Source organism: Lissotriton vulgaris, chromosome 6 (genome assembly GCF_964263255.1).
Source record: "Lissotriton vulgaris chromosome 6, aLisVul1.2, whole genome shotgun sequence".
NCBI classification, from domain to species: Eukaryota; Metazoa; Chordata; class Amphibia; order Caudata; family Salamandridae; genus Lissotriton; species Lissotriton vulgaris.
In genome coordinates this window covers 774,618,815-774,645,476 of record NC_141694.1, presented here as the reverse complement: position 1 = coordinate 774,645,476, position 26,662 = coordinate 774,618,815, and the positions used below count along the sequence as shown (strand labels likewise).

The window sequence follows — 26,662 nt, the reverse complement described above, 5'->3', positions numbered from 1 at the left end:
ATAAATATATATAAAACACATTTTAACTTTACAGAAACACATAGTCCCTGAATGATGTCATCAGTGATATAATCAGTAATGTTATTTGAGATGTCATCAGTGATGTCACTGACCATGTTATGAATGATGTAATATGTGACGTCATCAGCAGTGCCTTGCGTGGCATGAGTTAGAGTTAGCTTAACTAACTATGGGGCATATTATAAAGAACCTCTAAAATTATCGCCATTTTAGCGGCAGGAAACTGCCGCTAAATATACAATCATTTTTACGAGGTTCTTGCTAATATGCCCCTAAAACGTCCGAATTTCACTGGTTTTGTACAAGTGAAAAGTCCAACTTACTATAACGTCACTGAAACCTGTGTTTTTTTCAGTGAATTTTTAAGGTTTTTTAAATGCTAATTCCTCACTATAACATCTCTGAAACCTATGTTTTTTTTCTACTATATAAATATATATATATACATACATAAATATGTGTGTATATTGATATATATTTATATATATGTGTTGTGGGCGTATATATGTGTGTGCATATATATGTGTACATGTTCTAATATATATATATATATTTGTAAATGTTGCATTTTTATTGAAATGAGATAACAAAAGGGTGTTTTGTTAACACATTGCGGTCCTGCTGTCATTACATTAGTCGGTGACGTGCCGATACACGGCGAGATTACCTCTTTTTTCACCGACAGGGGACGAGATATCCCATTTATGGGTTTAAGGGTGCTTACTAGCACATACAATAAGAGCCCCGTGTAATTGGTAGATGACTGCACTGTCTTAATATGGTATTTTTATGGTGTTGACACAATCGGATCATAAACCTATTGTAAAATCGCAACTTGTGACATAGAGCTTTCCGGTGATATGCTGATACGCAGCAAGATCGAGTTTGGTTAGACCGGCAATGGTATAATGTTGAAATAACATTCTAAATTGTGCTATCGTTAGTGAAGAAACCACTACGATATGGCCGTCGGTTGCGATGTTATTGAAGTGTCCATCATTCATTTCATTGACAGGAAGTAAGGTGTATATAATGTGTCGGAAAGACACGGAAATGTGAACACTGACGAAGGACTCTTAGGTCTGAAACGCGTCTGTTTTTTGTCCGTGGCTGATTAAAACTATTGCTGCATAACCCCAGTGAGTGCGTTATCGTTTGTTGAAAAAAGGAAACGATTGGAGCTGCCATATATATATATAAAATGGTAAAATGTAGTTTCTTATATAGCGCACGTATCACCACAAAGGGTATATATGTGTGTGTGTGTGTGTCTGTGAGTTTTTTCATACCCCCTAAAAACCCGAAATTACCATTAGCACAGCAAAACCCATGACCACCTGAACCCTAAAATTACCCTTAGCACCGCAAAAGCACATACCTACCCTGATTCATAAATTTACCCATGGTACCTCAAAACCCAAACCCACCCTGAACCCTAAAATTACCATTGGCACCCCAAAGTACATGTTCAAAAAACAAGCAGGAGTCATGGGAAACAAAAAACACATACAGGCCTATGGGCACTGATTATTCAAAAAAATTTACCCTGGCCACATGGCATATGGAACAAAGACGAATGATGGCCTATGGCAAACATACTGACAGACTGGCCAGACACCCATGGACTGGCCAGAGGCATGATAACACAGGACAAAACAGATTTTTTTTTTTATTTCTTTCTTTGGCATATAAAAATACCATAGAAGTGACAGTTTATCAATAGAGGTTACAGTACAAACTTTGTTTTAAAACAAAGCAAAGAAACAATTCATCAATCTAAAATCTACATGGTACAATTCAAGTAAACAGATAAAAAAAAACATCACATATAACATGTCTCTCATCAGTCCACCCCATCTAAACACTTAGTTGGCGCTACCCCTTGTGGTCCCTAATCTAAATGCAGTCCTTAAAAAATTAGTAATACAGAGGAATGTAAAAGCATCTCGGGCCAATTTTAAAAATAAAAGTGCCACCGGTGCTTCTTCAAATCTGGCTTTTTTTAAAATACACCTCACAAAACGTCTTCTGGGATGAAGATAAAATGGGTACAATAAAACAAAGTGAAGGGTGTCCTGTGGAGAACTGTGATCGCAGCCACAGGGCCCCTTCATCGCTGAGTGCGGTGTAAATCCTGCCAGCTCCGCTAAAACGTGAGGCAAAAGATTTAGCCTGAACCGACTCATTAAAAAATCTATCATGGGCACTACTTATACAGGACAGGTATGGTTCAATGCCCTCAGTGGACCTGGCTACTAAGTGTTCTCTCACCGACGGTTTGAATATCTCTCTGTCCTCCCGGTGCATCATTGCATACTTAATGAATCGGTCCTTAACCAGTGCCTTATCCTGCATGCTTATTTTCGAGGGGTTAGCAAATAGGTCAGCACATCCAATTTTCACAAAGGACTCCTTCACATATTTTAGCCAGGGAATTTTGTGTCCATGGTCCAGGAAGAGACATTCTTCTATAACCTTCCTGCTTAGTGCAGCCCACCTATCCATAATGTAAAGAGCACCCAGTTCTTTGTGTACAATGTTGGCTGGCGTGCGCAGAGGGACTTTAAGAGGGGCCTGAGATACTTGTTCTCCTCTATTTGTAATTGATTTGCCTCAATAAAGCCGCACACCTCACTGCCATACAGCACTTTGGTGCAACACATGGAGCTGTACAGTTTCAGAATCTGCTCTGTGGACAACTGTTATCCCTTTGTGCATAGTTCATTATTGATTCGTTACATTTGGCCATATTTCGGCACTTCTCTTCTAACAAATATTTCAAATTTAAACGGCCATCAAATAAAATCCCCAGATACGAAAAAGGACTGTACCTTACCTAAACAATGAGATTCAATTGTATAATTATTGGATTTACCTGGCTGATACAGTCTGATACGGCGTCCCGCGGTGCAGGAGGCAGTGGCGGCCTTTGCGCCCGCTGGCGCGCAAATGAGGCGCAGCTCCTGCCAAAAGGCCCCCTGTGCCTGGTACTCCTTGTGTGCTGTGGCGACAGTCTGGAAAGGTCTGATACAGTCTGATACGGTGTCCCGTGGTGCGGGAGGCAGTGGCGGCCTTTAAGCACTGGCTGGCTCGCAAATGAGGCACGGTTCCTGCCGCGAGGCCCCCTGGGCCTGGTAGTCCTCGTGCGCTGTGGCGACAGCCTGGCAAGGTCTGATATGGTCTGAAACACCATTCATTCAGTAATGCCATGAACAAAAATTAACACACTTCTTCCAGGCATCAAATATATTACCCTACCTAAACTCTGTTTGCAGAATAAAAATTGAAAGTACCCCAAACAAAACTCATTTTGTTATTTAATCCAATGCTATACATGGCCTAAATCATGTTTCAATTCAACAGACACAACAGAAACAGTTGTTTCATGCACCCATGGCTAATATTGGTCCTACTGGCTGGAAAGTCCATTGGCACACTAGGCAACATAGTAAACTAAATGAATATTGCAAATGTATTTAAATAAATTGAGAACATATACTAAACCGTTAAATAGCTAGGCCTATACAGAAACTGCAGGCCACCCACCACAATAAATTAAAAAAAAGCGAATAAAATTACAAAAAATACCTGGTGCATGCCCCCCAATCAAAGCAAACAACACCATTATACACCAGTTTTTTAACTTATTTTGAACAATCCCTAAATCCAATGGTACACATATAGCAGACAAGGAGAGGGATCCGTCCAGCTCCAAATCCAAACAAAAAGTGACCAGGAGATGGACAAAGCACTGGGAGGTGCCGGCTGGATAGCCTAATGAAAAATAGAATTTCTGGGGCACTTCCTTCCTTTGAAACATTGAAAAAAAATGTTTTAAAAAAGGCTTATTGCATCAAAAAAACAACTCCTGTGGCCTGCTGGAGAAGAAAATCCACTTGAAAAGCCTTTTCGCTGCTTCTCGAACACAAAAGCTGCTTTAGCGGTGCCAACGCAATCAGCACTACATTGGTGCCATCATGGTCAGAAGCCGTGTGAGAGAGTGCAACATATTGTGAACCTCGCTAGCTGCCTGAGATTATCGTGGCACTCACAAGAAAGCAGCAAAACAAATCTCATTTACAATCAGAAAAAAACTTTTCTTCGCGCCTGAGAAGACGGAATTCAGCAACTTATCGCTCTTCTGCGGAGCGCAGTGTACTGTATTCCTTAAACACAGTTTCCTACCCGAGCCTAGCAGAGATATGTGTTGGTTATTGCGTGCTTCTTTTCACAATAGGTTGAGGCACATCCCACCAGAAGGAATGATAGTCTCATAGTAGTAAAGTTGCTGTTAAGGGAGTTGATACAAAAGTTTGGCTTCCCGACTTCTTGGGAATCAAATCGAGGCACGCACATCAATGATGAAGTGCTGAGGATGTGCTTTCTGGTTGGAGGTTGAACAGAGACTGCATTGTAGTTACCGGCCTGAGGGTTCAGGTCTGGTAGAGCAGGGCAATCGGGCCCCGATACCAAGATTTGCCAAAGTGTGTGCGTCTACGTCTTTGAAATGGCCAGATGATTTACTGTTGGTGTTGATGAGTCTGCACAGCACACCCGATCATAAGACAGGTCTGACTCCCCATGAGATCATCAGGGTAAAGGGCAATGAGATTGCCAGCTGTACCTGCAAATGTGCTTGTAGATGTTACAGATGATTACTGCAAAGGATTGGCTGACGTGGTGCGTTATGTATCCAACCAGGTTGAAAATACTACAGCCCCATTACATCAGGAGCAGTGCCATGACCTAAGTTCTGGAGACTTGGTGGTTGTGAAGAAGCATGTATGGAAGTCTTGATTGGGGCCTTGTAGACGTGGGCCATAACAGGTTATGCTAATAACTAAAACTGCTGTGAAGTGCGGAGATCTCTGCAATTGGCTCTCTGTTGCCCATACTGCAGGGTTCCATGTCCCCTTGATAAAATAACAGCACCTCTCCCAGAAGAGCCAGTTGTGGTCGAGAGATCACAGGAGCAGGATAGTCGAGCTATAGGAGGACAGCCAGAAACTGAAACAGCACTTTATCGGCCTGAAGAGGGTTGTGGAGAGTTGGATGACGAAACTACTGAAGGAAAAGCTAATGCAGTGGCTGTAACAGAGATAAACTTGGAACCTGATGAAGGGCCTTGTGCTAGAGAATTGAAAGGGGCACCACAAGAACATTGTCTGAGAAGGCAGAAGAGTGGAAAACAAGTCCTGCAAGCAGAAAGTGATCCCTAAGGAGATAGAAGATTCAGACTTGAGTGAAGAAGGAGAAGAGACAACACTCAGGGTATCGAAGTGAAAACATTGCCCTGTCAGAGGTGCTTGTTGTAATCCACTTATCTTGCTTTTTCCTCCTCCCTCTTTCTTCCCTTGGAATGTTCTGACAGTTGGTTAGTGAAGATTCCACAGCTGCCTCTAGCTGGCCAGAACCTGTTGGTGGTGTAAGACGTATTAAAGATTCTTCCTCATCTATTCAGTGTTAGGTCTTTTTAACACTAGTGATGACTAGCTGTGTGGGGGCAGCCACACCACCATCCCCAGCTATATCCTACCTACTGTGTACAGCCACACTCCAGTGACAGCCGTATTACGTTTGACGACCTCTTCATTTTAAGTTTCGGACAACCCCTGAGGTACTGTTCTTCTATTTTCTTAAGATACTTGTGTCTTCTGCTACATCTCCATTAGATCTCAAGAACTCTTACCTGTGTGCAGTGGTTGCTCTCTTGCTTTGGGTCGTGGTACTTGTGTTGCTGCATCCTCCGTATTAGGAGTGCTGTCTCTGTGATCATGGGGGGGGGTCTATGTGACCTGCTGTTCTCCTGGCTTATCCATCTGTATCCGACGAGACTACCCAGGGAGGCTTTCCGCTCTCTGGAGTATGTCAGTTTGGAGGCTTGTCATTTGAGGTGATCCCTCTATGAGCACATCCTACTGTCCCAGATCCCTCCGAGACCATCCAGAGAACTGGTTTTCCACTTTCTGGATCTGCGCCTGTCCATTGCCTGTTGTTCTGCTCAAGCTGGCTTCCACGGCTTTGGAGAACGTGCACAATCGGGTAAGCAGCTTTGTTTTTCCTTCATCAGCGCCTGACTGAGGCACCGACCTACGCATTAACGTATTGGAAGTCAGGGTGTGTGCGAGGCAGGGGCTGCTGTGTTGCTCCATCTGAGTTTGATGTTGACAGGCACAGCAAGCTGCCTGCCTTCTCTCAGCCTATTTCCCTTCACCGATGGGCACAACAGGCTTATTAGTTGTGAGAACCAACTATTTTGCTGCTGACAAGCACAGCAAGCTCGTCACTTACCAGATCGGCCTTATTTAAATGACCGGCACAGCAAGCTCATCAGTTACCAATGCTGCCTCATTTAGCTGACGGGCACAGCAAGCTCATCAGTCACTTGTTTTGCTCTTTTTCGCTGACGAGACCATCCCACTCGTCAATTGCTACATTCGCCTCATTTTGCTGACGAGACCAGCCTCTAATCAAAAATAGTAGGTGGATTTATCACATTTTACTCAGCACAACAGGGTTCTGGACTTAATCCCTCTACAGCATTGATTTGTGAATTTCATAAGCAGCTTACGTTAATGTATAACCTTTCTAAGCCTTCCTTGTATTTACCCCATCCTTCTATTTCTATCAAGCTTAGTTAACAGTGAGTTTTTATAACATGGCTGCTTTAAATATGTCCTTACCACCTTCATTTTTAAATGGAGTTGGTGAACCAAATATCCCTTGGAAAGAATGGAAAGATTTATTTGAGTCTTACCTCATGGCTATTGGGGGGACACATATTCTCACTTCAGGAAACAGCATATACTGTTTCACAATTTAGGTATTGAAGGCCGTAAAACCTTCAAAAACATAGAAGATTCTGAACAAGAAGTTGATGAGGGGGATGGTGATTTCAACGTATATTCAGCCACGATGAACAAGTTTAAGAAACATTTTGTTCAGGCCATTAATGTAGTATTAGAGAGACACAAATGTTTCTCAAGAGTGCAAGGCAAAAATTAAAAGATTAGATCTTACATTACTGTGTTTAAGGGTTTGTTCAACTCCTGTGATTTTGACTGACTCACTTGTCAGGAACCATTTTGTGAGATGCGCTATTAACCCTAAAACAAAAGAGAAATTATCAGCGGGTAACCCTGATCTCAAACAAGCCATAGAAATAGCTTTGGGAGTAGAACATACCACAGAATACAAAGGCAGGAGCACTGTAGGTAAGATTTATGTGGAGAGAAAATATGAGAGGTACCCCTTAACAAAAATCAAGGGAAGTAGGGTTAACCAACCAATGTAAAAAGGAGAGATTCCCTTGAAAAGAATTATAAAACTTTGTGGACGAAAACAATTACAAAATTCACGTATATGAAAAAGACCACAATTTATTGATCATACAATAATTAAAAATGTGGACAGTTAAAAGACCACTTAACACAGATTTTTTAACACAATGAAAACAATAAAAGAACAATAATCTGGAATTATGATGTATCCACTCTAACTCATTGTGTATCCATTCTTTAGGGAGATTATATTGACCCCTGTGCTACGACAGATATCAATTGTAGTCTTGACAAAGGTGGATAGAATTGTGAGAAACCACCGAAACGCGTCAACGCACTCTTCAGTATAATTCTTGACTCGGATATCCTTGTTGATACGCTGTATTGTTGTGTACATAGCACTGGTGTCAGAAATAGAGTTTGAATATATGCTTATTATTGTACGAGTTTAATGTCTTACTGATTTCTGTCTTCATGTATCAATTTTGCTGGTCAATATTGAATGTCAGGTTTTTTTATTGTTCTTTTATTGTTTTCATTGTTTTAAAAAATCTGTGTTAAGTGGTCTTTTAACTGTCCACTTTTTTAATTACTGTAAGATCAATAAATTGTGGTCTTTTTCATATACGTGAATTTTGTAATTGTTTTCGTCCACAAAGTTTTATAATTCTTTTCAAGGGAATCTCTCCATTTTACATTGGTAAGATTTATGTTACTGAGAAGGGTTCCAATCTTTTAGGTTGGAAACACCATCAGGAACTTGCTATCAAACTTGACCCAAACAGCCCAGATCAAGTAGTTTTAGTTGATCGTTATTTATGTGGTCAAGACATTTGTGGGGAATTCCCAGAGGTCTTTATGAATAAACTAGGTCTACTAAAAGACTTCTAACACCACATAAAACTCAAAGACAAGGCTAAAGCTGTTGCACATAAAATCGGACCCATTCCACACCTCATGCAGTTTCCCTTCAAAAAGAGTTGGACCGGTTGTTAGAATAGGGTTTTATAGAACCTATAGAGAGTTCCCAATTGGTGGCTTGAATCGTTATCAACATCCAAATCAGTTAGTAAGGAAGTCAGGTTATGCATTTAACTCAGTGATTTAAAATAGAAATAAATGAGTAGACAGACACCCGCTTCTGAGGATTCATAAGATTTTAACTCTCAGCAAGGATGTCAGTTATTTCAGTGTCCTCGATTTAACCTCAATGTATGACCAAGTGGAACTGCACCCTGAATCTCGGCACCTCACTTCGTTCATCAGGCCCTTAGGTGTATTTCAATATTTACGTATGCATTTTGGGCTGGCATCCGCTGCTGCTGCACTTTCAAAGAATTATGCAGCATATTCTCAAGGATGTCCCTGGCATTTTTGCTTCCAAGATGACATTCTTATACATGGAAAAGACATAAAAGAACACAATGACATGCTGAGACAAGTACTACACAAATTGCGTGAGGCAGGTCTTACACTAAAGAAAGAGAAATGCCAAATTGGAGTAGGTTATGTGGAATACCTAGGACATACCGTTTCCCTAGATAGCATAAAGCCAAAGATGAATTTAGTTGATGCCATCCTAAATACTGTTGCTCCCACCAATGTTGAAGAACCTAAATCTTTCTTAGGCCTCTCAGGATAGTATTCCAAGTTTACACAAAACTATGCCAGCATGGTGGAACCCCTATGGAACTCAGAGCAAAAAGAAACATTTGTATGAGCGGAAGACTGTCAATCAGAGTTTGTTACCATCAAGACCTTTATCACAAACACACCTTTTTTAGGCAGGTTCGATAGTACGCAAGCTACATTCTTGTCTAGGGATGCCAGTAATAGAGGGTTGGGAGCCAGCCTCACCCAAAGGATAGGGGTTAAGGAGCAAGTTGTTGCTTTTGCATCAAGTACACTGAAGGGGGCTGAATATCATTACTCTGTGGTAGAGAAAGAAGCCCTTGCTTGTTTCTTGGCCATCGGATACTTCAAGTTTTTCTTATGGGGCATACCTTTCACTGTTATGACTGATCATAAACCCCTTAACTACTTCTCCATGACCAAAGGCTCAAATAGGACCACACCCAGGATCTCAAGATGTATTTTGGGGTGCGAAAGTTACCATTTTAAGGTGAAAAATGTACCAGGTAAACAGAATGTGGTGGCCAATTTACTTTCTCTGGCTCCTCTTAATGTAAGCGCTGACACCCCTGTGCTAATGGGTTAGTGGAAGGCATGAGCAGGGTCATCAAAGAGTGTTTACAAAGAGCAGAAGTAACTAATCTTCCTGCCAAGTTTGCTTTGCAAGAAATTATATGGGCCTCCAGAACTGCACCCAATTGCGTCACCTTTCATCTCCTTAAACGGTAGAAAACCCAAGACCAACCTCATTGCTGGATGATTATGAAAAGACAGTACATGTAGTGTAAACAGATCGAAAATTGACAAAGAATCAACCTGCACTAAAACAAATACAAAACCAGATATGACAACACAAAATGTGTGAAAACATAGATGTTCAAGCTAGGTGAATGGGTACGAATTGACTTTCCCAAGGTGAGCAGAAACAACTACTTCCAGTTCTCTGAACCTCACAAGATAGTAAGCATGGGAAGAAATGTAGTCCAGTTACAAAATGGAAAAATGTGGGGGATGGACAAACGGGTAACGTGCAATTCTCCCCAGTTATTTCTTAATGAATCCAGTACTGATGGTAGGCGGTTGGAAAAGCCAACTGGTTCCCCTCTTAGGTCTCAGAGGAACAGTGGTTTTTTGATATATCACAAGGACAATAATATTGGTTAATATCTGATTATTGGTATAAGCTCTAATGCTTACAGTTATTCGTTTTATACCTTGGAGGTACCGAAATGTTAACTTTCTAGCAGTTTTGCGATTTCCTTTTCCTCTCCTTTCTTCCTCTTCTCCTGGTACTTTCTTTTCTACCTTTCCTGCCCAGGGAAGTGTGTTGTAATCAACTTGGTAGTGCCTTACCTTTCTTTTCCCCCTCCCTCTTTCTTCCCTTGGAATGTTCTGACAGTTGGTGAGTGAAGGTTCCACCGCTGCCTCCAGCTGAATGGAACCTGTTGGCAGTGTAGTAAAGATCCTTCCGCAGTGTTACATATTTTTAACAGTACTCATCTCCTGAATGGACTTATTTATCACAAATGACAGGGAGAAAGAGTTCTGGAAATTTTAGGATCACTGTGAAAGTTCAAATAAAACATCAGGAACTTGATCTCTAGTTTGACGTTACCTTTGAACTGCCTTTGTTGACAAGACAGACTGCCTTGAGACATCTCATCTTAGATATAGCTAGATTTCCCTTTTTAGGTGCAAATGAGTTACCTGTGCTAATTTATGACCTTAGGCATTTCATACCGGGACTAATAGTGAGTAAAATAGAACCTTTTATTATTAAAGACATTTCATATCCTTTGTGTCAGAATCTGACCTTGTTTTTCAGCAGAAGCTACAGGATGACATGAAGCTAATTCCCAACTTCACTTGGACACCTTTGCACTAAGAAACCCAATATTAGTCAATGTTTTCCAAGCCTGATGGGGAAGAGGTGCTGGGAAGAAACAAAACAATGTCGCATGCAGGTGACTCCGGAATGCAACTGTCTATATCTGTCAAATGAGGTTCTTTCTATAAGAGTAAGTAAGATGGTATGAAACAATACCAATGTGTCTATATGTGCATTACTAGTTTAAAAAAAAGTACCTATGTATACCTTATTTAATACCCTCTCACTCTTTTTGATAGATTAGAGTAGAAGGCCTATTTGTATCTGCATGTGCTGCCCTAAAAGGAAATACAGGGTGTTTGCTATAGAATATTGAAACTGAATACTGTTCCTCCAGATATAATCCCTAGCACATTCACTAATTGGCATTTGATTTTAACTTCTGTTGTTTTTCAAGAGTAAATATATCCAGGAAATCATGATAGTCTCCCTTGTTTAACTTCAAGAGCTCGCAATTTCAGATAAGTACATTTTGTAAAATTTTCAGAACAACGCTAAGAACGTTAGATTTGTTTTATAGTCACTGATACTTTAAATGTAAGCTTGTTGACTTGTTCCTCTTTAGGTTCTTTTGGAAGAAGCCATGCACAAAAGCCCTTGTAACTGCCAGAAAATTTAAGGGAGAAAAATGAAGAGAAATGCTGATGCCTTAGGATACCCGATGAACAATACCAAGGACGACACAGTAAAGAGAGGTGGCCCAGAATTCAGTTGAGTGAGAGTACGACACCTGGAAGCTGCTGGCACATAAACACTACTTTGCCAAGCATCTTCCTACTGTGCCTGTTTGCCTCTTATGCGAGCCAGCTCCACCCCTGGCTGGATCGCGGCAGGCCTGACACTTTGTAAGAAAGAAAGAAAAGTGCAGAGGCTCAGAAACAGAAGGAGCCTAGTGGTCGACCTCAAAGCTGGGGAATTGGGTTCGAGCCTCAGCAGGGATGCTCAACATTCTGTGATTCTGGGAAAATCACTAATAATCTCTAAGTTTGTGTGGTGAACCCTGCTCTGCTTACGGAGTTTGCGGACTTTTCTGCACTCAGCATTACATGGAGCTTGTGGAGTTTCCAATACCTCTATATGGAGCCGAGTTTTTTCCCTTGCTCATGTTCATCAACGTTAAGTTGGCAAGCAAGGAAAATCCACCTCCTGGCAAGATTCTTCTATGTCGCGATCGTCAATATCAAGTTGGTGAGCACAAGGATGGGAAATCAACTTCCCAGCAAGATTTCTCAAAGCGGGCGATCAGATTTCTCATTGCAAGTGGTCGTGTATGCTTGTGACCGCTCGCGTTGAGAAACCATCCATTTTGGTTGAGAAAGCGACCGCTCGAGTAAAAATCTACTCAAGCGGCAGAAATTAAGCAGCGCCTGCTTGCGATGTTCATGGTGCCATCTGAGAGGATTGCACAGTGCGTACAAGAACCTGGCACTGAAAATCACTGCAAACTGCATTTATCTATCGCAGACAAGCACATGCGGAGCTCCACGTAGCACAGTGGAGTTCTTTTTGCGCTTCACAGAGTTCTGCGTAGTGGATCTCTGCAAGCTCAGCCCAGGATTATTTCTCTCCCTGTGCCTACCAATATGTATGTGTCTATCGGTAACGCAACTGGCACTCATGTATAGCGCTCTGATACCTTCGGGTTGAGTTTGCAGTATATAAAACTCCCCCTCCCCCCAAAAAAGGTTGTTTTTTAGAAGAACGCGGAGAAGGACTAAAGAATACTCATGAAAATTCAGTATATTTTGTTGAATATGTTTGAAAATTGCTTTTGCTGTTTGCACAGGTGGAAACCGACAGAGAAGTCTCTGCAGATGCTACGTTCCACCCAAGGTTAAGATTCCAACCTTACTACTAGTAGGCATAGATACATCATAGTAGGTACACACATGGCTTTAGTTTGTAATATTAGTTACAGCGTTTATAGGGTTATTTCCAGTGTCTACTAAGTCTACTGTTGCCCCTGCCATGCTACCTTCTTCTGATAGTAGCATGCAGTTAAGGACGGTTAAGAAATTAAACACAGATGTATCGAGAGGTGATTGTACCTCAATTGCTTATTTTAGACTGCTTTATGGGTATATTCATACAATGAATGCCATTGATATGGTATTTCTTGGAGTCTTCTATTAAATATATTTTATGGAGAAGGCAGTTTCCAATATTATTTTTCCAAATTATGATGTAGTTCTCCCACAAGTTCCCCTGATCAAACACTTAAATGAAATATCTTATTTTAAACGTGTAGAAATTGCAGGCAAATATGTTGTGTATCTCAAGTCATTCAAAACTGCTTATGCATATAGACACATTTTCACTTGCTTGATGTCAGATGTGGAAAATAAATCTTTGAATTTGATGGAGGAAGGATGGAGGGAGCTGGATCTTAAAAATCACAAGTGGGGTAGTGAAGAAATTGAACATCAGGAAAAAGGAAATGTACCTGCCTTCTTTTTATTGGAAACACAAAGGAATGTTGTGTACACATATTGATCAGAGTTACATAGATCTGTTGTTTCTATGGGAGAGCAAATGTGAACATACTTTTGATGCGAGAGAGGAACATTTTTGTTTCCTGGAGGGATAGGATCCTGTGGTTCCTGCAGTCTATTTTATTTGTGGACAAATTGCATATTTTCTCAAAGATTTATCATGCGGAATAGTTTAATGATCCTGTATGGTAAGAGAAATCAAGAACTAAGTAAGGTGCTAGTGCAGTAGAATGGTATGTGATCTTTTTGGTGCCATAATCTTGTGTGTGAAAGCAATTTTAAATGATTGCAAAATTAGAAAGCTGTCTACAACAGTGGGCACATTGGATACTAACACAGCTAATTCCTTATTTCTTGTAAATACTAAGATGATTGCAATATGGTCTATGGTCTGGCAGAACTGATGTGTGTTACACCTTTGGCTTGCAAAAGAGGGCGGAACTTATCAGATGTTGAAAGTTCAGCAATTCTATACTTATATTCCAGACAAAAGTAAGGGCCTAGAGAAACGTATTAGGAATATATCCAGGTTGACAAGGAATCTGAAAGAATTGGAAGTGACAGGTGCTTGGGAAGCTTTTCAAAATGGGTTTGCTTTGGTAGGTCAATGGTTTGGAAGCTTGGGAAGTGGAATTGGTGGCGCCATTTTGAAAGCGTGTTTGATAATTGCCCTTTGTGCGTTATTCCTATTTCTGATCTTTAAGGGAAATCAGTATGCACAAGTTAGACAGGGAGTTCAAGGAGTGAAGACAATTAGAGCACATGTGGGGTTAGAAGAAGGTCAGAGCAGGAATAATACCACAAGATTTTGATTGGTCTAAACTAATAATGATCGTATTCTAATCTGTGATGGCTGGAGCGCCATCATAGGGGGACTGGAGTAGCACACTTTTGACTCCATCCTTCTACGTTTGACTAGACCATTCATATATGTTTACATTTCACCTTATGTACTTGTATAATGCAATAATACTAATGAGATGTAGTTACCAAAGGTATATGAAGTGCATCTATTGTGCATTTTTGACATAAATGTGTGTGCATATTAATGTTTTTCCTTTTCAGAAACCACTGGATTGCTTATATTAATCTTCTATAATTTTAGATAGAAATGTGGTGCGCTAAAATGCATTCAATGCAGTGGATTAGTGAGAATGAATCATATGTGTGTTTAATGTTTTATTTATAAATTGTGACCAGTTAACGTTTTTGCTTAATACTATATGTATTAGTTTATTGTGCCACATATAAGAGTACAGTATAAAAGTAGCTTGAGTCCTTTATTAAATATTTCATTTATTGGATTATATGTAGGTTGTAGACTTAAAATGCATTTAAAGAAAAATATTAAGTCAGCATGATTGTATGACTCCAGCTGATAGTAGAGACATTTAATATTAACGTGGAAGCTGTTTTTTCTGCAGGTTTCTCCTCTGAGGATGAAGACCAAAGGCATTTGTTAGCTAGTGAAAAGCACATTGTATTTCTGAGATAGTAAAGTGGAGAAGAACTGACAAGGTCAACATTTTTTAATGAAGAACAAAGGGAGTGTTACCAGTTGGTACTATCAAACAAAGGAGGAACAAGGATGCTTTGGAAGTGGAGACTGGAATATGGAAGTATTTCTCAAGGTGCCGAGTTCTTTTCTGGGAACTGGACACATACTGTGATATGTATGAGGCTATATTTCTCAAACATTCTTTGTGCATTTTAATTAGTTAACCCACATTGGCGTTAGTCAGATTCCCTATGGGCTTAGAGAGGTACAGTACTCTCTTTACATTTCTGATTGTGTGGCTTAACGCTATACATGACTCCTTGCCTATAGTACTTCTGCAGAAGTTCTGATGTTGACACCTTTCTTGCTTTTAATGATTTAATATGGTTTTCCCTATCCTTAGTTTGGTGTAGGGTTTAGAAGATGTTGCAAAACATTTCCATGTATGTGGAGAAAGATCTAAACCATTTGTCTAGTCATCAAATCCTGTTTCCTATATGTTGCATAGCTGCAACAGAAATCCTTATATGCTCTTTGCTGTGGAGGACCAATACTGTAAGACGTTTTGCTCTTCCTATGATAATAATTTATTTTTACAGTCTGTTTTGGGGATTGATTCATATTAGTTAGGGAAAACATCCTTTACCCCGCAGTCACAACAATTACCTGCCTTTACAACACAGTCACTATCCCTACTGCAAAGATACCACAAGTTCTTTTAAACTCGCAAGTGTTTACAATGACTTGCTTCAGGGGGTGCGTTGTTGGCCTGGTTTTGGATTTTTGAGTCCCTACTGTTGTGTAGACTGGAGCTGGAATAGTAATTTATACTATTCCAAAGTCCAGCGCCTCCTAAAGTAAGTTGCTGTAATGACTTCCATGGTAAAGTAACATGTAGTAACGCTGCAGTCTCAGTGGTGACTGTGTTGTAAAAGCATGTGGGATAAATGCATGTGGAATTCTGTCACACAACTATTAGTTTGGCTTTGAGTTTGTAATAAATCTTTTAACTTCAAGTTACTGAGGCAGAATTATTTTGTGTGGTCCTAATGATCACACTGTACATTGAGATATAAATTGTTGTTGACCTTTTTTCCTCCCAGGCTGCTAAAAATGTCTAGTGACCAAAAGTCAAATTAGAAGAAATGGTCCAGAGCATTCTCAATAGCTTCTCAACAACATTTCAGCAAAGGGATGAGGCACAAGCTCCGAAAATGGTGCCTCCAATGAGTGCACATTGCTCTACTGACTAGAAGAAGCTCTTGAACTAACTTCTCTTGGGAAAGAGAAATCAATGAGCGCTCTTCCTATTAAGTCCAATACATTGAGACTTCCTCAGTGGATCAGATCCTTGTGTTGTCCAACCCTTAGAACTATTGAAATGCAGTGCTGGATAGTTGAGGACAGGGTTCAGCAAAATTCAGTTGCTCAGCCCACTGCCCAGAGATTGTAGGAAATGAGCCCTTGTGACATATAACATTCCTTAACTCTGAGAAAATGGATTAGAATCCATAAGGCCTTTGTCTTCTAAAAAATTATGGTATTAGGGGCATAACATAGACTAAAAAAAGTCCAAAAAGAGAGTTGTGGGATATTACCATGTGAGATGGGAAACCTGCTAAAGGATATGTAAATGTTTGTCATTTTGCTATTATTTAATAGAAGGGAAGTCATATTTCCTCTCTCCACTGATAACCAAATCAATGTATTGAATATCGATTAGGTACGAAATGTTAGTTCTTTTCACAATAACATTTACTTGCATTGACATTATTGTTAGACATTTCGGATGATGTTACTCTTCTTTAACTGTTTGAAAAAAGGTTACCTTCTCCTTTCAAGTACCTCTCCATGAAATGTGAAAAATTTGGAGACGGTGTAAGTGATGGCAATTTCTTTTCATGATGATAAAATGAAGTCATCACATCTTTAGGATTTCTGATTATGTAGATTACCTGTAATAACACAATTTAGGAACAGAAATTAAGGTAACTGCAACAAAAGTTAGTTCTCTTGGCATTAACTAGTTAATTTAAGGTTTGGGCCCCCCTTTTTGATATATCAGTTATTGTTTCTTTTCCTGGAGACTGTTTGGAGTCAATAATCAAAAGAAGAGCCTTCTCTTTTTCTGAAAATATTTGTATGCCAAACACGTTCTCTATTTAACGAAGTTTAAAATGAAAATTTAGTTGGGACTTATGTATTATTGTCTAATAGTGAGGTTTATGTAGTGATGAGGCTAGGGAGTCTGTATTTAAATATGCAGGTTTAATCTTAGAATACTTCGGGCCATGAAGGGGCACTTGAGCAACTGACTATAAGCAGAATACAGAGCTCCAGTGACTTCATGACATTCCAAACCCCATGACATTCCAAGCCACAGGCTTGCACAATACCACACATCTCCCTTTTTATAAAACAGAGAATAATGTAAAGTAAATAACAAAGTGGCTGTCAAAGTAAAATAAAGCAAAATCCCTTTTAAAACAATTTCACGAATTTCCTTTCATAACAATTTCAGCAATTATAACCCACTGTACCCATTGATGGAGCAAGGACTCGTGAAAAAGAGACTTGCTTAGAAGCAATCTTCTCATGTAACCACTAACCCCAAACAAAATTTGTATGGTGGAAATAACATGCATTACACAACATTTATGAATAAGAACTATGCTTGCCTATGTGTCTTATTAACCAGTAACTCAAGTGTGATTTTAAGATGGCCGCTAGCCGAAAATCTTTAGTTTGCATGCGTCCACTGCATCTACGTAGTATGAGGTATCTTTTGCTTGGAGGGAACTTTCTGAATTTGCGCAGTAGCTGAAAAAATAAACACAGCTATTCAACTAATGCTAATGTGGGAAGAGTAGTAAGAAGTAAATTGGATTAGAGTAGAGATAGGTGGTATACAGTGAAACTGTTTATTTTTGATTTTAGCATTTGTCTTTTTGACTCTTCCAATAGTGCCTATTCTGGGCCTAGAAACACGAACCACAGTCTATTCCCTCTCGTTTTACCGCACATGCGTAGTGCAACCAAGCTAGAAGACGCGATGTCAACTTGAACCTCGTCCAAGGTTTCTAGTAGATACTTTTCATGAGAACCGGAATGACAGTCCACTGAAATGGATAGGAAATACAGGGGCATATTATCAAGGGGGTTTATCTCTGCTTTTTTGGCTTTAAAAGCCAAGAAAGCGGAGATAAAATTATCTCCCTATTACCAAGCTGTCGCTAACACCAGTTAGTGACAGCTAAAAGGAGATAGCGACCATCTTGGGCCCCGCTTTGCATGTCAGTGATATTTATCACTAATGACATGCAAAGTGGGCGTGCCAAGATGTTAGAGACTGGAAACAGTCCCTAACATCGCTATCTCCTATTACCAACTTTTGGAGATATTCGCGCTAAGCGCGAATATCTCCAAAAGCTAACACCTGCCCTGAGCAGTTCTTAGCCATGTTATCCAATGGGAGGTGGATAACATGGCTAAGAGCATTTGCTCGATAATGCATGAATATTGCTGACTTTTCAGCGATATTCACGCATTGCGGCCGTTTTTTATCGCATTTGCGATAAACCTTGCTAATAGCAAGGTTTATCTGCGATAAAAATCGCCGATGTGCGGCGACAATTTTTGTCTCTAAAGAAGTTAGAGACAAAAATTATCGCTAGATGTTGGTAATATGCCCCACAGTTTTTTCCCTAATATGTGGCAATTACAATGTGAATACGGGTGGGAATAAAGGTTGATGTATAAAATGTGAGGGGTGGGATTTAAAACAAAAAAAACTGAAAGAAATTATGAGAAATAAGCATGATGTGATGATCACCTCTCCTTGCCTGTCCAATCATAATTAGTATTTTCATAAGTTTGAAACATTAATGGGTGGTACTAGCATACTGAAAGGTATAATTGAGGTAATTTAGTTATGAAGATCCGGACAGAGATTCTCAAGTCCAGACCGGGATGCTGTCGGAGTGACGAGTGATGCTGAAGAAAAATCGAATTACTGAGCCAATTAACTTAAGCAAATTAATTTAGAAGAAGATCTCAGAAGAATATCAAGGAGGAAGAGAATGTCAGAGAGGGGTGCTACGCAATCATCGGTGATAGAGAAGTTGTCTGTCCTGTCCTGATTCCTGCCCTGAAGACTTTGTTCACCAAACAAATTTCTTACGGGATAATCCAGACCACCAAATCCTATGTGCATGACAGCATGCATATTATTCAGCTATTAGAAGGCCAAGCATTTGATGGAGAGAAACAGATTTTGGTCACACTAGATGTATCATCATTATATACATAAATCCCACAAGATGCCGCAATAGAAATTATCAGGACCACATTGGAAAAAAGAGATAGACCACACTGGATCCCAACTGAATTTTTGATTAAGCTTCTGGAAATAGCGATGAGGAAAATCTATTTTGTGTTCAAAAGGCAATTTTATTATCAGTGTAAGGGAGTCCCCATGGGCGCTACCTATGCCCCAAGCTTGGCAAATATATTCATGGATGGGTACGAAGAGGAATTTTTGTATGACCTGACAAATCCCTAGCTTGACAAAATTGATGTATGGAAAAGATACATCGATGATGTTCTGATGATCTAGTCTGGGAACGAAGCTGAGCTCAATGAATTTTATGCATGCTTGAACAACAGGAGCGTAGATATTCAGTTCACAATGGCCCACAGTAGTGAAACCATCGACTTTCTGGATCTTACATTCAAGGCAGAGAATGGGCAATTATATACAGATCTATATCGGAAACCAATGGAGAGGAACACTCTCTTGATGTACAGTTCTCACCATCCAAGGAATCTAAGGGATAATCCACCCTATGGGCAGTACCTTAGACTGAGAAGGAATTGCTACCAGAGAAAAGACTTATTCCGTGAAGCTGATAACCTAACTATGAGACTGAAAAAGCGTGGTTATCCATTGGGCCTACTTAAACGCGCCAAGAAATGTGCATGGTACCAACCACGTGAGGTATTACTAGAAACTAAGGAGAAACCAGAAGGAACCAATGGTATTCCCTGACTTAGGAACTGTCGTATCCATATCTTCAGGGGGTCCTTGTTAAATACACGTCATTGTATGTGTAACCACATATAACACGAGGAGTACAGATGTTAAGAAAATCATACAAAAATACTAGAACCTGGTGGCAGCAGAATTACAGATGGAGGAGCAACCATTGTTTGCTTTCAAGCGAGGAAGGAATATAAAAGACTTAGTGGTCAGGGCTTTTCAGGAACCCCCGAAACAACCAAATCTGAAAAACATGCTCAACCTACCCCCGATAGTGGGTCATTATAGTGTGGTAGTTGTAAAGCGTGCAACTTTTGTCAGGAGGGATCAAGCTTCGCCCATAACACCAAAACATATAGGCAGACGCAATTCACAAATTGCAACAGCACTCATGTTGTTTACACCATCACTTGTCCATGCACATTGGTCTATGTGGGACAGACAATACAGAAAGTAAAAACAAGAATTCTGCAACATATGAGCAGAATTAGATGTAAAACATAGGGTTCCCCACTGGTAGAGCACTATAACATCCATGGACACAAACCTGAAGACATCGAATGGAGGGTATTGGAGCAAGTAACCATAGGTACCAGAGGTGGTTCCCTCTCCAAATCACTCAATTACAAAGAATGCAGGTGCATACACGTCTTAGACACTGTACAGGGAGGCCTCAATGAAAGGGATGAGACAGCCAGGCAGATGGGACAATTATAACCTACCATCCTTTGTTATCTGGGTACTCCCCTAATGACCTTTCTTGATATATTCAGGCCTTACCTAGTCACATCATTGTGTAGGGTCCATGTGTACACCGAGATGTTTGTAATATGTCAAAATGTGTATTACCAATGTGGATATGTCTGACATTTTCACACAAATGCCCAAGATTGTTTCGATTTGGTAAAATATGTGGACTAGTGTCTACCCTTTTACTTTCATCTTAGAGCTTTTTTGGTAGTTTTATAACAATATGTCCCATTGTGAACTCCAACTAGACTGGTTTACTTATTTAGTTAGGAGACCAACATGTACAAAATTGAATGTAATATGTATCCAATGATGTTACCATTCACAACGCATTGTTTGTAGGGTTGTTTCCACTTACTCATTGAAATATGAAAAATGCACTTTATTAATTGGCGTATGTGTGAATTTTCCTTGAACAGTCTCACTTAAATAGACCTGACACGTTTTGATATCGGAAACCGAGTACAACATGTATCGAAATTCCAAGCTTTGTTAAGACACATACCCATTTAAACGCCATGACATCACAGTGATAAACATTGGAAGCGGGCAGCGTGGTAACCTAGCAACTAGGTTGCGTGTTGATCCTTAGATCTATCACACGCCATGACGTCACGTGTACAGAAGGCTGGCTTGACGTGAGGTAACCTAGCAACCAGGCTACATCCTTGAGACAAACGAGCTGTTATATACCGGCAGCCCGACATTGGGATTCTTCATTGCAGCCGGATACCTTGACGGAGCTGGACCCCGATTGGGCTCACTAGCGGATCTTGATATCACCGGATTCAGTAAGTGTAATGGCTTTGCAGTACATTAACTTCGTCAGGCACACCCAGTCTGATACAATTGAATTGACGACAGGCTCTCTTACTTTCAGATCGCCGAAAACAATTCGGCTGATCTCTGACTAATGATGAATAAAACTTTAGCAGACACCGAGAAGGATTCTGTGAGTCTAACCAGAATAGAAATATTTGACATTAATGGTATGAGTCAGACTAAATGCCTGTAACAAGAGCACGAAAAAAACAAGAAGAGGGAGTGAGAGAGAGAAGTGGATTCTGTCTCCCCTAGTAAATTAATTAAACAGAAAGGAATCCACTCTGGCAGTGGTAGTGATCCCTACAGTGGTGGGGAGCACACAGTGTTGTTTAAATACCCCTCACACACCAACAGGCCCCTTGGTGTCATGCTTCATCATCGGGGTCTTCGCACCCATCTACGGGATGCGGCGTGCTACGACTCACGACTACATAGGAGCACTGAAAGTGGACTATGTGTTGATGTGTGAAGCATGACACCAAGGGGCCTGTTGGTGTGTGAGGGGTATTTAAACAACACTGTGTGCTCCCCACCACTGTAGGGATCACTACCACTGCCAGAATGGATTCCTTTCTGTTTAATTAATGTAACAAGAGCATACCACATACCGCACTAACAGTTACTAATCTTAACTTCCAGATCGCCCATTAAACATGAGACCGGCTCTCCATCACTTATTTTAAAGAAAAATGTTGTTTGAATTATTCGGACAGGGTGAGTGTACTACAGCGATGTCACGACCATTCACTCGATTTAAATAATTTGTTGAACCACAGAAATTTCCTCAAAATTATATTCTTACCCACAGATTAATCGTCTGGCTTGATGAAAATCTGATAGATACTTCTCTAATAATAACCCGCAAAGGATTATTAGGTCGCCTTTCACGATTTTAAATCTTTCTAACCTTTTTAAAAATATAAAATATTGATTGCAAATCCAAACCCTGATGGTTTCCGTCTTACCAACAGGCGCCCACATCCTCCCCTTCACTTGTCCTGAGGAAGACCTGCTTTAGACCCACTAACTAAGCGTCAAAAGGGTCGAAACGTCGACGATACTAGATTATCTGACCCGTGGACAGAGTCCAGCATACTAAAGCCAAATAATTTGCCATACTGGACTACATGATTACTGAATGTTGAAAACTGGCCTTACAAACACCCTTCCCTTTCACTCACTTGTATATAAATCACCTATCTTGTATCACCTATGCCCAATTTGTCACAATTTTCTCACTCTATTTGTTGCGGCGTTTATTGCAAAATAACATGTGATGACTACTTTATCTTCCATACATTGATACAGGGTCTTGAAAAACAAGAAACGATTTATGAATAATAAGCAAACTTGGCGATTAAAACCTTTATGACCCTCTGTTGCTTTTCTTGTTTGGATATGCATGTGCTGATTTATCTTTGGAAAATAACCTGAATTAATGTAAATATGACGATGCACAGGTTGTAAGATTTTTAAGATGTATACATGATTTAAGGCAACTAGGTTCATACCCGACAGAACCATTGTTTATTGAAAATATACTGAAGACCTTGTTCGCCAGACCTTTCCTGGGGGACCCCTTCCAATTCCTAGGGCTGGGAGTTGGTTTTCACACCTTTCTTGGTAATTATAATTATATATGTGTATACGCTTATGTGCTTTTTTCTCTATCTTCTCCCTTCATGCAGTGTCATTGCAGTGCGTAAATGAATGCATTTTGATTGATTATTTGAATCTTCCTTCCTGTGAGACATGGAGTTGGATCTGCACTGTGTAAGAAGTTCACATGAAATAATTTGAGAGAAAATTTAAAATACATACTGACTTTGAAATCTTGTTTCATTTCACCATCAACTAGTTCCAAATAATGGTCCATTGACCAGAGGAAATAACTCTTTGATCAGTGAAAGATTAGTTAGGGACTAGAGATAACTAATCTAGAGAATTACAAAACATGACCCCAGCAGTTATTGGCAGTGTGTTGTGAATGAATATATGGGCCCAGGTGAGTATGTGGTGTTAGATTACCTGTTGCTGGTAACCCGCTGGATCACTATACCACCCCAATAGGAAAACAAAAGAAAAAAGAGAAAGAAAAAGAAGAAGAAAAGAAAGCATCAAAGCAATTAATGCAAACCAAATCATTCCACTTCTTTGGCCGCGCAGGAGTGCGAACACTTCTTCTTGGTTTTATTAGGCAAAGAAAAACACTGAGGAAAACATTTCTTGGTATCACCAGACATTGCAAGATTATGAGGAACTAAAGCAACACGAGAATTCCCCCACCAGTTCCTGTCAGAGAATTCCCTGAATTCTTCTCTAGTTCACAAACTTAAACAGGGTCTTTGAATTTGGATAAACTTTTACCAACAAGCACAGGATTTTTCACGCGCACCCAGTCACCTACTTTTAGTCTACACTCTTTCCTTAACCCTGGATTTGCTTTAACAGTTCTCCTTAAATTGACAAGATTTGAATTGATTTCAGCTGATTTCTACCATTTATCGGCACTCCTAACCTTCGGTAACATTGTTATAGTCTAAAAGGATAACGTTCTGTGGCAGGTTCCCCACCCCTCATCAAGTCAAAAGGGAACTTGACAGTTACTGAATGCGGTGTAGTGCGGTGAGTCTTGAATGGACTTGGCAACACATAGATTGCATTTAATAGAAGATTGCATGCATTCTACTAGTACTTTGTTAAAGCGTTCAACTTTCCTGGTACTTTGAGGATGGTAAAGAAGTGTCCTCAAATGTTTTATGGCACAATTTTCCAAGAAATAAAACATTTCAGTTGAAGTAAACTGAACCTCATTGTCAGTGAGGATCTCACCAGGGAGACCTTCTCTTGAAAATACTCTCCGGAAAGATTCAATTACTTTTTTGGTGGTGGGTTCAGAGACTGGTTCAATTTCAACCCACCTAAAAAGATGATCTACCATGACAATGAAATATCTTATGCAGTTAGATAAGATTTGATAAGACCCACAAAGTCTACGCCAATGCGCTGCCATGCTCTCTTAGGACAAAAACTGACCGACTCTACTTGGGGTTCCGTAATTAATACCTTGTCACTAAGAGTACATTTGGCACAATTGGATACAACTTTCCCGACCTTAGTGTCCATGCAAGGCCACCAGAACCTTTCTGAGATCTTCCTCTTTGTCAAAGTGGAGCCTAAATGACCACCATATGCTAAATCAAACAAGCGTTCTAGAAAACAAGAAGGTGCAACTAGTTTGTCTCCATGTACTAAAATACCACCCTCTAAAGACAACTCATCTAAAACTTTCCAAAACATCTGTAGTTCAGGTTGCAGTAGAGTCTATTTCGGCCAACCAGGTTCACAAAAGCAACAACCTTACTAAGAACACAGTCAGATTCAATGGCAGAAAGTCAATCTTTCTCACAAATGGTAGCGCCCCTTACATAAACAATGAAACACTCCTGAATTTCTGTTTCCCGTTCAAGATTCTCAGGTTCTTTAATGGGGAGCCTAGACAAGCTGTCTGAACAAACTTTTTTTCCCACCAGGTATATACTCAATAGAAAAAGTGAACTCTAAAGGTTTTGCTGTTAATCTTGAGATTCTGGCATTTGTGATCTTTTTGCCAGAGTATGTTTACCATGGGACAGTGATCCTGCCCCATACATATGCTTTACATTTTTTGACAATCCAAACACAAGCTAAAAGCTCTCTTTCGATTACAGAATACTTGAGTTCAGCAAGTCTAAGTGTCCTAGATGCAAAGCCTACGGTAAACTTGTGCCCATTATCAACTTGAGTAAGGACAGACCCAAGACCATATTCACAAGCTTCAACAGTCACCACAGTGGTTCTGCCCTCAAGAAAAGGCGGTAGAGCAGGAACATTCACAATTTTCTCTTTGATAATTTTGAAAAAATATTCACAGGAATTTGACCAGACAAACTCTGCATTTTTCCTTAAAAGAGGCCTCAAACATTCTGTCAGGTTGGCACAATGCTTTTAAAACTTAGCGTAAAATACACACATGCCCAAAAAGGAAAGTAACTGTTCTTTATTTTTGGAGCAGGAGCATCTACAATGCTTTTTACAAGGCATCACTTGGGTTTCACTCCTTGAGCAGAAAAGAGATGACCTAAGTACTCAATCTCGGCTTTGAAGATACACTTGCCTTTCCTCAAGGTAACACCTTTGGATTCAAGTATGTTAAAGACTTTTGTTATTAAAACAACATGTTCAGATTCGCTTTTACTGAATAGTACAATATCATCTTGAAAGACAGCCACCTGTGAGATGCCATGAAACATTTCAAACATCAATCTTTGAAAGACTGCTGCTGCTGAGGCTATGCCAAAAGGCATCCTGCAGAACTGGAATATGCCTTCTGGTGTAACAAAGGCAGTTAGATGACAGTAGGCTTTGTCTAATTCTACCTGGTGATAAGCTGACCGAAGGTCCAGTTTGGTGAAACAGCTAGACTGACCAATTTTTGTGATAAGATCTTATATCCTAGGCAAGGGAAAAGTGTCCACCCAGATAGCCCCATTGACACTTCTTAAGTCCACACTCATCCAAACTTCACCTGTTTTCTATTTGGCTAAAACTATGGGAGATAGCCATAAAGTGCCCTCAACTTTCTTAATGATACCTGGCACACATATGTCAGACAACATATCAGCCGGTTCTTTTCTGACACTTAAGGGAATGTTACATAACTTGTGTTTGACAGATACTACAACTCATTTGACTTTTTCAGAATAGACAAAGTCAGTAATTTTCCCTAACTTATCTTGAAAAACTTTTGGGAATTTCCTTTTCTAGTCATTGTCAACATTAGTAACACACTTAATGTCATGCTTGCCGCAGATAGTGGTATCAGTACTCACCAAGTCCTGCTTTTCACTGGTAATGGGTTTACTAGAACCAGGTCTAATGGTTAGATTGTACTCAGCTTGATGAACAAGACCTAAAACATTAATGCTTTTCCGTGCAACCTAAACGTTTCCATTGATAGAAAAGTGAAACAATTTGTTGGAGGACCAAAACTCACCAATGAGATACACTTTACTACCTTTAAAAGCCACTGTCATAATCTCTAGAGGCAGTAAAGATTGTGTACCCTAAAACTGTGTGTACTTAGTATGATCTATAATGGTAATACAAGCTCCAGTGTCTACTAAAAGTTTAATGGGAATTCCAATGATAAAAACTTCATTTCTGGATTTGCAACCAAAAAAAAAATTAGTCTTGTTT

The 26,662-nt window shown here is 40.0% G+C and overlaps 1 protein-coding gene across 1 annotated transcript in view; it reads right to left on the bottom strand.

Annotated features, from left to right (window-relative positions):
- Window positions 1–26,662, bottom strand: part of LOC147707968 (amine sulfotransferase-like) — a 426,437-nt gene that overhangs the window by 97,733 nt on the left and 302,042 nt on the right. The window contains exon 5 of the mRNA XM_086926774.1: window positions 16,640–16,766. Within this exon, the coding sequence (XP_086782900.1) occupies window positions 16,640–16,766 (127 nt within the window). The remainder of the gene's footprint in view (window positions 1–16,639; window positions 16,767–26,662) is intronic.